Source organism: Guillardia theta, assembly GCF_000315625.1.
Source record: "Guillardia theta CCMP2712 unplaced genomic scaffold GUITHscaffold_10, whole genome shotgun sequence".
In the NCBI taxonomy this organism is placed as follows: Eukaryota; class Cryptophyceae; order Pyrenomonadales; family Geminigeraceae; genus Guillardia; species Guillardia theta.
The window spans coordinates 719,174-736,271 of record NW_005434664.1 but is presented as its reverse complement, the minus strand read 5'-3'; the positions used below and the strand labels follow the sequence as shown (position 1 = coordinate 736,271).

General features: G+C 52.4%; 5 protein-coding genes across 5 annotated transcripts; 4 read left to right on the top strand and 1 right to left on the bottom strand.

Annotated features, from left to right (window-relative positions):
- Positions 1-21: 21 nt before the first annotated feature.
- GUITHDRAFT_102510 (hypothetical protein) lies at positions 22-1,737 on the bottom strand (the record flags this gene model as incomplete). Its single annotated transcript, XM_005838820.1, has 14 exons — positions 22-93; positions 150-192; positions 240-316; positions 385-438; positions 612-677; positions 731-799; positions 858-893; positions 944-1,030; positions 1,076-1,170; positions 1,241-1,346; positions 1,399-1,425; positions 1,474-1,530; positions 1,580-1,627; positions 1,678-1,737. 14 exons carry the CDS (start codon positions 1,735-1,737, stop codon positions 22-24), a joined length of 897 nt encoding a protein of 298 aa, XP_005838877.1.
- A 1,217-nt stretch (positions 1,738-2,954) lies between these two features.
- GUITHDRAFT_65823 (hypothetical protein) lies at positions 2,955-3,368 on the top strand (the record flags this gene model as incomplete). The annotated part of the gene is made up of 1 exon (XM_005838819.1): positions 2,955-3,368. The coding sequence occupies one exon, from the start codon at positions 2,955-2,957 to the stop codon at positions 3,366-3,368; it is 414 nt and encodes a 137-aa protein (XP_005838876.1).
- A 34-nt stretch (positions 3,369-3,402) lies between these two features.
- Positions 3,403-4,259, top strand: GUITHDRAFT_150846 (hypothetical protein). Its single transcript, XM_005838818.1, has one exon. It carries the CDS (start codon positions 3,485-3,487, stop codon positions 3,689-3,691), a length of 207 nt encoding a protein of 68 aa, XP_005838875.1. The 5' UTR covers positions 3,403-3,484; the 3' UTR covers positions 3,692-4,259.
- Positions 4,260-5,625: 1,366 nt separating this feature from the next.
- GUITHDRAFT_161457 (hypothetical protein) lies at positions 5,626-8,447 on the top strand. Its single transcript, XM_005838817.1, has 3 exons — positions 5,626-6,790; positions 6,837-6,917; positions 6,971-8,447. The coding sequence occupies exons 1-3, from the start codon at positions 5,630-5,632 to the stop codon at positions 7,052-7,054; spliced, it is 1,326 nt and encodes a 441-aa protein (XP_005838874.1). The 5' UTR covers positions 5,626-5,629; the 3' UTR covers positions 7,055-8,447.
- A 7,045-nt stretch (positions 8,448-15,492) lies between these two features.
- Positions 15,493-16,286, top strand: GUITHDRAFT_150844 (hypothetical protein). The gene is made up of 2 exons (XM_005838816.1): positions 15,493-15,679; positions 15,718-16,286. The coding sequence occupies exons 1-2, from the start codon at positions 15,503-15,505 to the stop codon at positions 16,183-16,185; spliced, it is 645 nt and encodes a 214-aa protein (XP_005838873.1). The 5' UTR covers positions 15,493-15,502; the 3' UTR covers positions 16,186-16,286.
- The last annotated feature ends 812 nt before the right edge of the window (positions 16,287-17,098 follow it).

Sequence of the window (17,098 nt, the reverse complement as noted above, 5' to 3'; positions counted from 1 at the left end):
GGGGGGGGGGGCTGAGGAGCCTCAGCCGCCGTCTCGCCACTCGTGCCCGCAGTTCTTGCACGTGATGAAAACCTGCAGCAGCGGCAGCTCAGCCTGCCGGGGGATGCGAGAGATGAGGAGGAGGAGGGGGAGGAGGAGGGGGAGGATACCGTCATGGGCTCATCTGCAGATCGAGTTTGCTTCTGATAGAAGCTGGCAAGAAGATGTCAGAGAAGGAGTGAAGGAGAACACTGTCTCACGTGGTCCTCTTTTGTTTGCACTTGCGGCACTGAAACATGTCCGACTCAGCTCCGAGGTTCCCAGCAGTGATGAACATCTAGAGAAGAGAAGAGGCAGTCATGAACCCGATCTGAAGGGTGTGCAGCTCTCGTCAGCTGACTTCACCTTGTCTTGGAAGATCTTGTCCTCCTTGTTGGCCTTCTTCTGCTCAATCTTGTCCTGCGGCGTACAAATAAGAATCGAAGACAAGAGAAGAGGAAGAGGAAGAGGAAGAGGAAGAGGAAGAGAAGTGGAAGAAGAGGAAGAGGAAGAAGGAGTGTTGAGCTGACAGATGAAACAGGGGAGTGATGGCGAGTGAGTTGAGGTGAAGCAGCAGGAGAGCAGTCCAGCACCTTCCCAGCCATCTGGCCGCTGCTGAGCTTGGGAATCTCCTCCGCATCGATGTCCCCGAAAATGACCTGCGAGGAGTGTTCACAGTCACTCGACCAAAAAACGGCACGACGAGCTGCACCTTAGAGCGGAAGTCCGGGTTCTTGGGATCCGACAAGTTGAACTTGACGGACTTGGCATGGTTGAGGTACTGAGAAGCGAGCAGGAGGCGTCAGCGCGCGAGGGGAGGAGGATGAGACACAAGAGACCTGCTCGTTCGCTCCTCCAAAGTGCTCGTACATCGCCTGCTTGCACAGTAAGGGTTCAAACACCCCCGACCCCTCCTGCCGACAACCGACTCAATGCGCGCCGACAGGTCCTTCCTGTCCACGTCGGACTCTCCCTTCCAGTCCGCGAAGGCCTTCTCGAAGAGCTCTCGTACCTGCAGGCCAAGTCACAGCAGGACTAAAGGAACAGCACGGGGAACCTTGAGCCTCTTGCCGTCCACGGGCTCCGCAGGCTTCTTGGTGACCTTGTCCTCGCTCTTCACCTTCTCCTTCCCGTTGGAGCCTTCGCCCGCAGCTGCTCAACGATCAGGGCGGGACAAGAGGCTGAGACACTAGAAGACCCGCCAGCCTCGCCCTCTCCCTACCTGACTTGTTGGGCTTCTCCTGGCCAGCAGCGCTGCTGCCGGGCTGGCGGGAACGAGCGACGACTTCTTTCCACTTGGAGGTGAGCTCCGAGGCAAGCTTCGCAACCTGGACAGGGAGGGATGAGATGTCTTAACAGGCACGACGACAACAGCCTGACCTTCCTGTCGTCGTCGCTTCGCTTGCTCTGCTCGCGCATGGCTTAGCATCCGGCAGCTCGTTCGGGTGCACTTACCTTCACCGTCACTCCGATCTTGGTCTCGATCAAGACCTGGACGGGCACCTCCTTGTCCTGCCAGGACCTGTCAGAGTCCTCTGACCTCCTGACGTCGCTCCATCACCATGAGGAGAGTCAAGATATCTCGAACGGTGTTCACGTCTACCCCGTCCTTGCGCCAACGGGTCACCCGGGGGACGTCAGCACAGGAGCGGAGAGAACCTTTTCGAGCTTCGCTTTCATCTCTCGCGCCTCCTTCTCTGACAACGTGTTGGAGGACATCTCGTCCTGCTCTGTGCAATGCTCACAACGAATCTGTTCTCTGGCACCTCCCGTAACTTCACCTCACCCGATCAAGCGCACGGCTGGCTTGACCCGCACCTGCAAAAAATTCTCAAATGCTCGAGGCTCACAGGAAAAGCGATCGCTGGGGTTGATGGATAGAGGATAGATGAGATCAGGACACTCTATCCTCCAACCCCTACTCTGAAGGATGTATCGTTGTGTTGTGACATTGCACTGTCCAACATTTCACTTCACATAGCTACAGCCTTCCAGGTGGCTACCTTCGATTGGCCATCGCACTATTTCTTCCCTAGAAACTTGTGCTAGCAATAATGCTCGAATGGGGTGTGTTTTCATGGTCAAATAGCCTGCACTTCGTACGTGGCCTAGCGAGTGACAGTAACCATTTCATTCTTGTTGGATCTCAAAATCTTGCGACATGAGATCCATTCGCAAGAGAACCAACATCAACTGCATTCACGCTGCATCACCTCCTCTGCCCTTGCAATATTCCTTCTCAGTCGAGATTCGCAAACCTCAGCAGCAGCCCAGCAGTAACCACGCAGTTTCATCCAAATTCTATCTTTCACCAATACCTTGCCTTCTGATTGCTACATCCTCGTGTTCGGTGTGTTCGTTTGTGTTGGATTCTTCCTCACAATCCCCCTCCTCCTTCGCCTTCTCCTTCTCCTCCGCCTCCTCCACCTCCTCCGCCCTCCTCGCTCTCCCACGAGATCGCTTGTCATGGCGCACATTGTCGACCACCCTCGAATTTTCCAGAAGAAAACAGTTTCAGTCGGGGGTGGGTAGAAGAGTGAGGAACCACCAAGATGGTTGAACCGGAGCAGGAACGAGGATGGTAAAGATTCGAGCACGAGTGAAGATGGAAGAACGATCCCAGGAGGCTGTGGGACGACGATGATGAGGATTTTTCTCCTGCTACTTCCAAGAGGGCTCGTTGTCGGGTGTCGCTATCCGATGTCTGAGGGGACAGGGACGATGCTTGAATTGTAGAGTTACCCTAAATCGAGAGAGTTCGTGTGATTTATCTTGCTGGTATTATTGAGAACTGCCCATCCTGTCCTTCCGTGGAAGGCCCTGTATGGAATTCATCCTCTGAGAACGTGATGTTACATGTCACCAGAACTGGCCTTGGTTATGTCACATGGAATACCAACCAGAGACAACTGCAAAGAGGGCTCGTTGCAAACACGATGCGACAACTGCATTGTAAATTCTGTGAGTATGCTTCCCGCAAGACTGATCGCAAGTTGTTGTACTCGGATGACGTGTGCGTTGCGATGGAGTCGAAGAATCCGAGAGCAGAGGTACACGTCCTCGTACTCCCAGTCAAGCATCATGGAAGCATAACAGCCCTCACGCGAAAAGATCTTCCTTTATTGAGGAGGATGTGCGATGTGTGTGATCTCCTCCTTCGTGATAGGCAAGTGGAAATCAGAGCAGTAGGGTTTCATCGGCCGCCGTTCCATTCTGTGGAACATCTGCACATGCATTGCATCGGTGGCAAGTATCGACCATGGTTGCAGACGCTGAGGTACTGGAGTGGGACCCCGTGGTTCGTTAGTGTGACTGAGGTTGTAGACGAAATAAAGAAGCGTGATAGATAACAACGACAATGAAAAAAGTGGCGAGATGAAAGATGAGGGTAGCGAAAATGTACGAAATCGATGTTTTCAAAGTTTTGAAGACTGTACATAATCGACAAAACACTACTTGTCGATAAATGTGCACTATTGCTTTTGCCAATCAGCTACACGCCCATTTAAGGATCCTGCAAGATAGTCAGCGCAACCTTTCCAAGACAGTCGCTGATATTTCACTCACCCAAACGTTTCCGAACATGAAGTTGGGGTTTCCGCCGGAGGGGTCGAAGCCAGAGGCAACGCCAGCGGAATCACCACCATCGTGGTCATCGAGGACAGAGTCGTAGAGGGAGTTGGCGCTGCCCTGCTGGGGAGCGTAGATGAGCTGAGCTCCAGGAACAATGCGGACGATTCTGCCGACAAACTGTACCAAGAGTCATTACTTTGTCAGCATTGTGCAACAACGAGGAATCCTTTTCACATGATTACATCAGGTTACAATCAAAGAGACGTGAAAGTAGTGAACAGATTTCCCTCACAAACATGAAAGTACGACTGACTCTACAACAAAAATTCTACATGCCAAGCCTATTAGGACCATGGCTCTACAGGACAGATCCAAACCAATTTGAACAGAAAGAAACACAGCAAACAATGAGATTTCGCTATCATAAATCATGCGATGGGAACAGAGATCATATCAGAACGCGCCTCCTATAAAATAAGAAAACTCCAACACTACATTCATGCATATCCCCAAATGGAGAAATCAATCTCCGACAGAAGAAAATTCCATGCGGTAAATCCACTAGATCAAGATGTGCTAACATCTTCGATCACCATGCTTGTCGCACATTTCACACGATCGACAAGAGAGCATTGCAAAGCAGCCTGAGCGCATGCATGGAAGGGGCTGCTTACCATCTCTGAGTGTCTCTTCGAGGACAGGCTGCCTCTTCAACACCCAGTTGCCGCTTCCTTTCGCTCCTACCCCTACCCCACCATTGACTATCAACTACCCCATCCATACCCTTCTATCCCCAATCGTCCATGACACCCCCACCCTCAATTCATCGCCTACTACCCCCCTGGATCCCATTAGGTTCAGTATTCTGCAAAAGTTCGTACCTTGGGAACGTTACACCCACCCAAATTCACTAAATTGTACCCCTAATGTTGAGGAGAAGCAGGAGGTTCGAACTATTCAGGGAAACTTGACGAAAACTGGCGATTACCCCATCTTACTTGAGCAGAACTACCCCTCCCGGGTTGCCGGAGTCCGGGCCCGGACATCAGCCGGATGGCCCTGACTCACCAAAACATAACTAAATAATCTGATTAGCTAATCTGTTTTTGCACGTGCATTTCATTCTGTCAGGGTACGTAAAGGGTGGGTGGTTAAAAGAGAGGATTTCTAGGAGGAAAGGGGGTAGGGGGTCCCTAGTAGGTAGATGGAAGAACAGGTGCTGGTGGGGGGTAGTGGGTCATCATCCAAAAAACGCTTGTAGGTTGAAAGATGGAGTGCGAGGGATTTCAGGGGAGAGGGGAGGGGAGGGGAGGGGAGGGGAGGGGAGGGGAGGGGAGGGGAGGGGAGAGGTGAGGGGTATGGAGAGACGGGGAAGGAAGGGAATGGACATAGATATGGGAGAGGAAAGCAGAGAAGATTCGAGGATTAAGAAGAACAAAAGAGGTGATGAGGGAGGGAGATAGGAATTTATTGCAGGGGACAGCAGGTAGGTAGTGAACACCTGCTGTCTCCGCGCTGCCTACCAACTGTCTATACTGCCTCTTTCAAAACGTTGTGATCCTGTAGGAGTAGAATGACGATCTGGGCTTTCTGGTTGAAAGTATTGAAGGCAAATGTGAAGTGAGGATCACGACATTGATGATATTTGAAGGGACGAGACGCATTGAGATAGGGACTTGCAGTGCAAGGATTTGAATATCAGTGACTGCAGGAGAAGGCCCAAAGGAGTTTGAATAGCATGTCAAAGTGAAGTGTGAAGGCCATATATAGATACCGGAAGCAGGAGAAGGAACAAACCGAAGGAGGAAAAGATTTGAAGCCATGGGGTCTCGAGAGGTTGATTTAGTCATTACATGTGGACCAAAAACAGAATTGCTATCTTGATGTGTCAAAACGTCGGGAGCCATGATGCTGGGGGAAGGAAGAGAATAGTAACCTGTCTCTTGCTTCAATAGTATGAGCTGGATTGCATATCATTCCCCTTGCTCCCGAACGGATGGATTGAATTGTGATTTTGAATGTTTTTCAGGTGGGAAATATGGGGGCAGAAAGGATGACCAGGAATCTTTTTCCTCTTATGCTTTTTGTGCTGTTGATATCAGGCATTTATGGACTTACCCCAGCCGAGAGGGATGCGGCGGAGAAAGGAGAAGTGGGATACGGATTGATGATGGACGCTGGGTCGACTGGATCAAGAATACACGTGTATAGGTGGGTCTGGAACGGCGACTCCTTGCCGAATGTTACAGATGACTTCTTCAAGCAAGTGAAACCAGGCCTATCAGCCTTCGCGTCTGATCCGGCAGCTGCAGCTCACAGTTTGCAGCCTTTGCTCGATTATGCTCTCTCGGTCATGCCGCAGGCTTCCGTGAAGGCGACGTGGGTCCAACTGTTCGCTACTGCTGGGCTGCGCCTGCTGCCCGATGAGCAGCAGACGAATCTGCTGAACGCAGTGAGGCAGCTGCTCGCAAGCTCTCCCTTCATCTTTCAAGATGACTGGGTGGCAATCGCCTCGGGGGAAGACGAAGCAGTGGATGCCTGGATCACGGCGAATTACATCCTCAAGACAGCCACTCACATTCAGCCAGAGAGAACGTTTGGGACCATCGACTTGGGGGGAGGCTCGCTGCAGATCACTACCCGGCAGGAGCCCAGCAAGACGCCTGTGGGCCCTCGATTTGACTTGTACCTTGGAGATGAAAGCCTTCCGTTGTTTGCTCAAAGCTACTTGGGGTACGGACTGATGGAGCAGAGGCGAAGGGTTGACGGCCTTGTCATCCAACGTTCAAAGGTTGCAAACAACGAGAACGATGAGGATATCAACGTCGAACATCCATGCCTCTTGAGGGGGGCGCCTTCCACTGGATTCTTCGATGTTCCCGAGCAATACGTCTTCAACGGCACTTCAGACTTTGACTCGTGCTTTCGCCTCATGCAGACGCTTGCTAGCTCTTGTAATGATACTGCATTGGAATGCACAAGTCTGGCATCAATGCCTCCTCCCAACTTCCATGGAAGGTATCTCGCATTCTCCTACGTGTACGACGTTCTACCAGAATTTGTCAAAGGAGACACTCCAACCGTGGCCGAGATAGCAACTGCTGCTCGAGAGATATGCAAGATGGATTATGAGTCGTTCGTTTCAAAGCACAAAGATTATGAAACCAGTCATCCAGACTTTCAAGTTAGAGCATGCCAGGTACAGCATATTCAATGCATCTGCGATCTCTCATAATCACATGCAGGATTTGACCTACATATTGTACATACTAGAAGAATACCTCAACATCCCAGTCGATGCTCAAAAGGTTCAATTGGTTAAACAGGTCATCGACTTAAACTGAAATGCTGTTCAATCGACATATGACAGTTGTTTCAGATCCATGGAAAGGAGATGTCGTGGACACTTGGTGCCACCTTGCGTATGCTGCATCGTCCATCAAATGTGAAGCGGGAACTGTAAAAGATCCATGTCACAGGTAGACAAGAGATGACTTTTGAAGATGCTTTTCCCTGGCCAATTGCGAAAATCGAGATTTGCAAACATTTCGAAAGAGATTCAACAGGGTGTCAAGTGATAGAAGATCATTTTTACTCTGCTTTATACCATAGAACGAAACTTTACTGGTACGAGGACATCGGCTCTGGTACGAACTGAGCACCATAACCCTGTTGCATTGGTACTGGCTCCATTTCAGTCCCATACTTCTCTTCTTCATAGTAGTAGTCCTCTTCCTGCTCTCTCAATTCATTAAGCTTCGATTGCAAATAGCAAATGAAGAGCAATGCCAAAAACAGAACTCCGCCGAGGACGATTGAAATTATTTCAAGGTTACGTGCATGCCACCAATGAACGATATCGCAATTGAAGTTCGCTTGAAAAATACCATACGTGGGACAAGGGAAATTGAAATAGGTGCTGCTGAAAAACGCTGAGGATTTCAGATCCTTGGAGGAATAAATGATCCTGCTGTTTCTTGGCTGAATCGGACGAAAATTTCCGTACTTGGATAGTTTGTCCCCATTAGGCAGCTGCACATCTCGCAAGCTTTGCAGGGTGCTGGAAGACACCCTCACAGTTGTATTCATAACAACCCACTGAACCACGGCATTGCAGTTGGGTGTAGTCAGGCCTCCTGAGTACTGGAAAAACAGGTCTGAATAGGTTTTGCTGTTCAATCCTGTAAACAAATCATCAAGCTTGAATGAAGTGCTCATTTTTGCTCCAGAAGAAGTTGCGGAACTGGCGGCCTTGGCAATGTCAGACAAGACTGTTGGTTCAGCACCAGGGGCATTCACATCGTACAACTGGGAGAGTCCAACGATAGCGGTGCTTGAGGAGCTGTCAATAGCACTTTGGTATGAGGAATATTGACTGTTGTACAACATGACCTGGATTTCCATTCCATACTGGACACCCATAATGTAGTGTTCACTACCTTCGGTGTCAGATCTTCCAACGTGAATATGGATTTCTCCAATATTCCATGTCTGAGACTTGAGCTGGTTCAGAGTAATTGCATTGGAGTCGATGGTGAGTGCAGGGCTGGGATTGATCAATTTGAGATAACGGCCATCGTTCACGAAGCTCCAAGTAGCTGAAGTTGTAAATGAAGAAGGAGAGCTAATAGAAAGAGAATCGGGAGAGGTAGAAAATCCACACAAGTTAATCGGTGATTGGACCAGGTTGCTGTCGGTCATACAAAATTTGTCTGGCCAGCCAAAAGGCCCCGTGCTGTTGTCGCACTGGTTGTAATTGAAGTCTGTGGTAGAGCTTCTCCGAAACATATCAGCAGAAGCCTCTCCATAGTAAGACACGATGAGTGCTGCTACAAGAAGGGATCTCATCCTCCCCTGGAAAAAGAAAATTCAAAAACTTAAAGACAAATCATTTGAAACAAATTTCGTATTATAGAATCAAGTATGTAAATTTCAAGAATCTGATCTCTGCAGCCCTTGTCATTTTCGAACAATCTCATCGGAAGTGACATCAATCAATGGTGAACCTTGAAATCATTTTGTAGTGGTTCGCAGAATGATTGTGAGATCAGTGAATCAATAGACAGATCTGTTAACTCAAAGTCTCAAGCTCATTCCTTTGAGTCTGTTCTGATTATCTCCTGAACCATAAAGCCTATCTCTAAATATGAACATTAAATATGTTTCTCTCATTCTTTTGCCATGCAGCATTTGTTACAAAAGTCGCCATTGTTCCCTCGCACCGAGCTTACACCGAAAATCCGGTTACACTACCCCCGTTCCACTCGACCTTACCCTCTACCCCCTCGTGCAAGGAGTCCCAGAACAAACCACCCTACCCCCACAACACCTTATTCCAGTACCAGTAGTAGGAGGAGCCTGGGTAGATGTACCCCCTTCAGCCTATGAGTGCTCGTCACGGTGTCGTCGCCGCCAGGGGTATGGCAACAGTCGGAAGGGTGTGGAGCATGAGCGAGCGCGGGGGGTGGTAGGAGTAGGGCCGGTTTGTAGGTCCATCGCTATGGTAGGCTCCATCATTGAATCAGGTCCGCCGTCCACACGAGGAGACGTGTCGAGAACGGTGAATGTGGGGTGGGGTGGGGCATCCCATATGGGGTCGGGTGGTCTGTGATACAAAAAAATAAGCCTGTGGAGGCATTTCCAACTTGGGAGTCAAAAATGCATGGTCCGGTGACCACTGTTTGAAATTCGCTGGATGAAGGGGGGGGGGGTCAGTGTGGGACGGGACAACTGTTGGGGTGGTCTGCAAAACACCCGTCACGTCTTCACCCACCTGATAGAGCTATGAGGGGGTCAGGGGTCCAAAATGGGCCTTGGCCTGGTGAGGGGTCGGGGTCAGGGGATGCGACTGGCCGCGGTGGATGGTGACTGTTACGCCGGCAAGGCTCCGATGACATATAATCAAATTGAATCGAAATTAGTACGACATATTGCATATCTCATACAAAATTCAAACTTCAGTACAGATATTCACTACAAGACAAAATGTATTTTTGGTACTAATTTGAGTCATCCCCCATTTTGTATTGAGAGGAACAAATTCGCGTGTGTGAAGTTGGTACAAAAAGCATATCACTGGAGGATGCCCGATACAAAATGCCTGTGTAAAATAGATATTAATTCAAATTTTTAACGGTCACCGGGTCAAGTGACCGGTGGCAACTTTGAAATCGGCGGCGGAACTTCGGAAGTTCACAGAGTCACGGGCCTCATCATCAGTCACACGGAGGACCGGGCCCAGTACTATCAGTTTTTAAAAGACTCTGACCTCGGAGGTCCGAGAGACGGCGGCGGCGATCTGATCACTGCCAGTACGGTCATGTACGTTACACCGTAATGCAGCGTCGCTCAGTGCCAGCGGGCTGTCCCGCCGGGGGGGCCGGACCGTGTCCATGGCGGCCCGGGCCCGGGGCCCGGGCTCCCAGCCTTCGGCGTGTGCCCCCCGCCGCGGCCGCACGCCGCCCGACCCGCCCGGCCCGTCCGCCCGCCCGCCCGCCCGGCTCACGGCACCGGGCCCGGGAGCCGGGCGGGCGGGCGGGCGGACGGGCCGGGCGGGTCGGGAGCCTGTCCGAGTCGCCGGAGTCGTTCAACCCGTTACGGTTCAGTCCGGCGGGCCGAGTTCCGATCCGGCGGACCGTGCGGCGTTTCGGCCCGCGGCCCAAAGCGGCGGGCGCCGGCCCAAGTAAAAGGCAAGTTCAGTGAACTCTTCACTGAATAGAAGGACTCTCACCGTAGCACGACCGTACCGTACCGCAGGCACTGCCCGGCCATTGCCACTCGGAACCGGCGGGCCGCCGCCGCTGTAGGCCCTGAAACGGTGAGGCGAGCCCGCCGGGTGGGCCTGAACTTCAGTACCGATCGAATAGTTGAGTAAAGATTTCGTCATTGGCTGGAACGCGCCATGGTCGTTTATTACCAATGACGATTAGCGCTTGGCTGGGGCGCATGCTGAAAGGTAGAAGAAGCTGCGAGAAGTCAAGACCAGCACATTGCTGTTGCTCGCTGATCCCACGACTTGATAGCAGAAGGGAGCAAATTGATTGAGGATGCCTGTTAAGAGCAAAGGGCCGAAAGGCTCCAACTTGATTCCAAGCCGGTTCTCCTCGTTTCAAGACCATGTTGCCTCCAGCAATGTCGTTGGTTCCAGCTTACCAAGTGACTGGTCGCCTGATGTCTCGTATGCTCGTCAGGCTCTGGGCAGGTGCGTCAACTCCATGCTCAATTCGTTCGTTCATCGCTTTGCAGGATTAAGGCAAGGCGGAGTGCTGAATCTGCCATGTTTCTCAACAGCATCTTGAGGAGCAAAGTAACTTACGACTCTCTAAGCTCCCCTGAAAATGCTCAGCCCATCCTCTCCTGGACAGCTTCCCCCGGCATTTTCGCGTCCCCGCTTGATGCCAGGAAGAATGTCGATGATTTGCCCCCGTTCTCACCAGCCTCGTTTCTCAGCCCGCCTCTGAACCGATCAATGCTTGAGAATCGAACAAGACAAGGCGGGGGGAAGACGGACGAAGAGGTTGACTACATCAAACAGTTGGCTGCTGAAGAGATGGATGGACTAAGCTCGTACGCGCTCTTAGGTGTTCAGGATGGCCAGGGTGGGGATCAAGTTAGCCAATCACCTCAAATGTCTGCAAAGCTTGCTTATGCCTTAGAACAGTCACAATCAGACTACAGACTGTTGAGGGCAAGACAAGAGTTGTTTCAACACCTGATACACAAGACCATCAACGAGAACCTCACTCTCGTGTCTGAACAGAAAGAATCCCTTGAGACGCTGCATGATTCTGTAACGCTGGGAAAGTCCAACGAGAAGGCTCTCTCGGCCTTAATCCGTAGCAGCTTGCAATGTAGCTCACGCATGCACCTTGCATTGCTCAACCTCCGCGACACTCTGGTGAAGGAGAAACTTGGGATAAGTCAAATCAAGACCAGTCGTCTCTCCCGCTCATCCACTGATGCAAACCAATCGTCTCAAAATCCTCTGCAAGAGCATCGGAATGGAAATCAGACAGTGCAACTTGCGCTGGAACAAGCCAAGGAGAAAGTGAGACTGCTTGAAGCAAAACTTGCTTCCATGAACGAGGCCCAAGATTTGTCGCATTCGACAGCTTCGAGCAGGTACGTCACGGAAACTCAGCTTTACATCGAGAGACAGCTCGTCGAATCTCTGCAGGCAGCATCAAACATAGTCGGAGAAGCAGTTTTGTCCACCACTTCCGTGCAAGAACAAGAATCCTTGCTGTATGACGAGTTAAGCAGCAAAGAAGTCTCGCATCGAACTCAAACTGATCGCCTATCCTCCTTCCTCGATACGAATGCCATGCAAAGACTCACACAGCTGGATGCAACGATAAAATTACTGATCACAAAGTTGCAGCAAGGCAACACAGCTCTAAAAGAAAATCAAAGTTATGTGAAGAACCTTGAGAATGAAATCAGAGAACTTGAGGCAGAGAACAGAGAATTGTCCCAAGAGCTAAGCTCCTCCGAGCTTCAGGTGCGCGTTCTGAAAAAAGAGCTTGAGGAATCATTCGAGCAGGTAGAGCGGCATGCTCGCCTTGGAGAGAGATCGTCAGAAACAAACATTGCTCTAAGGAGGGAAGTGGACAGATTGAGAACTGAGGTTCAGATCCTCAGCCGAGCGAATTTCTTGGACCCGCATGGTGACCCTGACGTTTGCGAGGAGGAGGTGAAGCCTGCCGCCGATCGACTTCAAAGAGAAACTTTGCCACATCCTGAGTCGAGCTTCGAATTGGTGGGGGTTGAAAACCGCGAAGATAATAATGCAGACGGAAAGTTGGAGGAAGAAAACATTGACGAGGAGGTCGATGAAGAGACTCTTCGGCATCAGTTGAGCGAGAATCAATCGAACATGATGGCTCTCAGCGCCAAACTCAGACAGAGCATCCAGGACTGGCGCGCAGACCAGGTTTCTCCTCCTGCTGCCAGCCAACGTCCTGCAGATCCATCGCTCGATGATGACGCAATTCATGACGAAAGGAACGAAGAGGACGAACAGGTTGAAGAGGATGAGGAGTCTTCGCAGGGTGCGGGGCGGTACGATGGCCTAGCCAATGAGGATACAGGGGTTCTGCTCTACATCCGACATGAGTATCCTGTAGGGCAGGCGCTGGAAGCGATCAAACCTGACTCCAAGTTGTCGAGGAGCGTTCTCTCTACTGTAGCGGATGCTCTTTGCATTCGAGACAACTGGATGAAGATCAAAGACATCTCTCCTTGCGATGACTTCTGGGAAGTCTCCCCTGCAGCCAAAAGCGTTGCAGCGGAGAGCAGGAAAACTCACAGGACAGGCACCTTCAAGGTCACCTTGATCCTCTGCAATGAGGAGACAACGGGAGTAAGCTCCATGTGGATTCTGGCGGAGATGCAGAGGCAGTTGAGCATGTCGTCGGGGTTGCTGTGCTCACACGATCATCCCTTCCGTATCCTCTCCGTTTGTGACATCAGCGATGGGGACAAACGATTTGCTGAGCTCCCCCCAGAGCCGGAAGGAGGGCTGGTGGCCGATGTTGTGCAGGAGTGCGACCGAGATTGGGAGAACGAGCTGCACGATCTGCGACTTGAGATTCAGGATCTGAAGGACGCTCTGGACAAGAGCCAGAAGCAGTATTCCGACCTGATCGCCCAGCATGGCGAACTCAAGAAAGAGAGTGAAGAGATGGCAGAGAAGGCTGCAATCAAGGAGGAGGAGGAACGTCAGCGAACTCAGAGACACCAGACGATGATTGCAACGCTTCGAATGCTTGCAAACGATCTGCAACTTGCCTTAGATCCGATGGAGCCAAACTTGCGGGATCTTCAGGTGGACATGGCTGCACTTCTGCGGAGGAACGAGGAAGAGAAAGGAGGTAGGATAAGAATCGAGAGCGAAGTGACGAGGCTCCGACAAGAATCGACGAGGCGGGAGGGAGAGCTTGAGGACAAGAATAGAATACTCGAGCACAATATCCAAGAATTGCAAGAGAGGGTCACAGATTTGAACAGGAGGAATGAGGAGCTTTCCTTGCGGTGCAGCACGAGTGAAGAGTTGCTGGGAAATGTGAAGTTGCAAGCAAAGGAGTTGACGAGGAGGAATGAAGAACTTGTGCAGAGGGCTGAGGACTACGGAGGTCTGCATGCAGCCCTCTCCTCCTCCCTTGGAAAGCACGCTGAGCGACTAGAAGATTTCTGTGACGCCATGGGGGGTCTCGATAGTGTGGGGGCATCAGTTGCCGAGTTGAGACGAGAAGCAAGTGCCGAGAAGACGTCCTTCACTGAATTCCTGACAAGACTGAGGGCTGTGTTGCGGGAAGAAAATGATCCACCAGACGAAGCTGCAAACAGCTGCCCCGGGCCAGGGCTCGATGCTCGTATGGAGGCTGCTCTTGCACGAACGTCAGCCCTCAAACAATCTATGGAGGTGCAGCGCAAGAAGTTTGCGGAGCTGCAGGTGGAGTACGAGGAGGAGCAGAAGTGGAGGAAGGGGATGGAGACTGACAGTGCCGAACATGCGCGAGAGCTGAGCAAAGAGTTGCGAACCTCAACAGCAAAGGCAGCTGAACTAGAAGCCTCGGTTGCACAGACATCCAAAGAGGCGTCGGAACTTCGGGCAGAGTTGGAAGGATGTAAGGAGGAAATGATTCTCGTGCGGCAGGAACGGGATTCGCTGATGGAGGAGGTTGATGCGATGAAGACGAGACTTGAGGAGCAAGACAAGGCGATGGGAGATCTCCGAGAGACATTGGAGGAACGGCACGTCATGAACAATGATTTGGAAGAGATGCTCTTGGATGAGAGACAGTTCGGCGTTCACTTCGCAGAGCATTGCTCAAGCTATGAGACTGCACTCTCTCTCATCGACCGAGTGCAGTGCGACCTGTTGGAGAGACTCAAGAGGCACATGGACAAGATGGCTCGCCTCGAGGCTTCCATGGTCGCCCAGGAAACCCAGCTGCAGCAGAAGAGACGCGAAGTTATGTCAGCAGGTGAAGACAGCTTGATCTTGGACCGCCTGCTGGTCCTAGACTCGAACATCGACAAGATCTCAACCCTCCTCTTGTCTTGCTGTAAGGAGGCGGAGCAGACAAGGCAAGCGGGTTGGCTCTCGTCTGAGTCGTCCAAGAACGACCAGGTGGAGCTGAGAAGAAGGGCCGAGACCCTTGGGCTCGCTGGTGGACAGGCCGAAGAGATGCTGTCGCAGCTGCTGGCGCTGCAAGGGGACGTGGAGTTTCTCTTCTCTGTGGCCCAGGAGCACCAGGACATACTGACATCGGAAGCCAGAGCCGTGGAAGAGGAAGAGGTCGACGGAGAGGACGATGACGTGGCTACACTGCAGTGCAAAGTGAAGGCCATAAGGACTCAGCTGGACGCTTCTCGGTCAGAGCTGGTGAGGATGGAGAGATGGCGCGAAGAGGCGACGAAGGAGAAGGAGGAGCTCAGGGCCGAGTGCAGCAGGCTTCAGAAAGAGCTCGACTCGGCAGACGCTGAGCACAGCAGGGACCTTGAGAAGGCTCACTCGGCTCTGACCGCTGCCAGGCTTGCAGCTGAGCACGAGGTGAGGAGGAACGGAGCTGGGAGTGTGGTGGACGAGGTGGAGAGGCAGCACAAGAGGTTCAGCCGAGCCAGCGGCCTCCTGGGACGCTACATCCTCGACTGCAGGACGATGGAGGACCTGCTGGCCATCGCGTGCCCCCTCACTCGCCAGCTCGTCTCCTGCGAGATGTGCGTCGTCTACCTCCTGCTCTCCAACAAGGACGGGGGGCTCGTGCTCCGCGCCCTGGTGTCGGACAAGTCGGTGGAGCAGTACGCGGCGCGCATGATGGAGGCCATCCTGCCTGCGGAGCTGCAGAAGTCGGAGTCGAACCTGTCGAGCAACGACTCGTGGGAGAAGGAGAGCGTGACGCACGTGATGGACGTACAGCTGGGGAGCAAGGGGCTCCTGTTTCACGCCGTCCACAACGAGCAGACGGTCCTCGTGGACACGCCGGGGGAGGACGAGCGCTACGACCCTGAGACTGACGGAGCCTACCTCACCCGCTGGACCATCCGGGAGGACAAGGAGGTCGGGCCCATGGCCTGTGTGCCTGTGCAGTGGCCAAACGGGGAGGTGGTGGGGTGCTGCAGGCGTGCAGGTGGAGGGAGGCGGAGGTGTACAACCCGCACGACGTTGACATCCTGCATGAAGCCGCGCGCCTCGTCGGGCTGCGGCATCAGGCCATGGCGGACGAGAGCCGGCAGTTCACGGAGAGCTGCAAGCTGTCGCGCCTGGTGCTGGAGGGAGGGATCGACAACATGGTGAAGGCAGAGGAGGAGCTGAAGGAGCTGAAGAAGATGTGCATGGGGCTCGCTGATCGGGTGGAGACGCTCAAGAGCTACACGAAGATCAAGTCGGAGAGGAGGGTCGCCAGGCAGGTTGCCAAGGAGTCTGCGCTCCTGTCGCCAGCAGAGCTGTTCGAGATCGAGGAGCCGGTGCAGTCTCCTGCGTCTGTTGAGGATGCCAACGACAGGACGCTAGAGGCTTCGACGAGGCACGACGGGAGCCACAAGAGCCCCGAGGACGAGGAGGAGTTGTTCGAGATGGAGGAGAGGTGAGGGGGAAGGAGGGGCGAGGGGCGGCAAGGAGGAGGGGAGATGAGGGAGGAACGAAACAAGCGTTTTTATTCACTTCGGTAACATCTGGACCCTCAGATTCGAAAAGAACATCCCTGCTCGAGCTCTCTTCGACTACAAGGCTTCGGAGCTCGACGAGCTTGACATAGGTTTTTCCTCCTCCTCCTACTTCTGCTCCTCCTCCTCCTCCTCGATCAACACCACCACTTCCTCCTCTCTGCTTCTTCCATCAACTCCTCATCTTCTCTTCCTCGTCCTCCTGCATTGATCTGACTTCGGATCGGCAGAGACAGGCAGTTCCATGATGCTCATCGGCCTCGCACAGGAGGGATGGTATGTTGCCAAGCAGCACGACCAGGTACCCTACAGGCCGCAGCCTTGCGACTAACCTTGTTCCCTCACAGCTCGGACTTGTCCCGGCCAACTACGTGGAGAAGCTCTGACGGGATAGAGACCGTGATCGACGAGGATGTATAGTGTTGGGGGGTGAGGAGGAGGAGGCTCGTGGGAGCTCAGTTGTACATAAAGCATGCTCACATGTTTGACGATTCCTCTGTCGCACTGGCGTGCAAGATCTCTTCCTTTCCCTCCCCTTCCCCTCTCCTCCTCCCCTCTCCCCCCTCTTCCCCACCCCCCCCCGCCCCCCGCCTCCTCCGCCTTCCCCCACCTATTCCTAATAAAATTCCTGCCCCCGGGGGGCAATCATCAATTTCCAATCAACAAATTTTTGGAGTAATCATTTTCCAATCAACGAAAGTTTGCAGTAATCATTTTCCAATCAACTTTTTGAAACAATAATCATTTTCCAATCAAAACTCCCCGTTTCGTACCGTTACACGTATCTGAAACGGTCGTAACCGTATACTTTTGCAATCATTTTCCAATCAAAATCAAC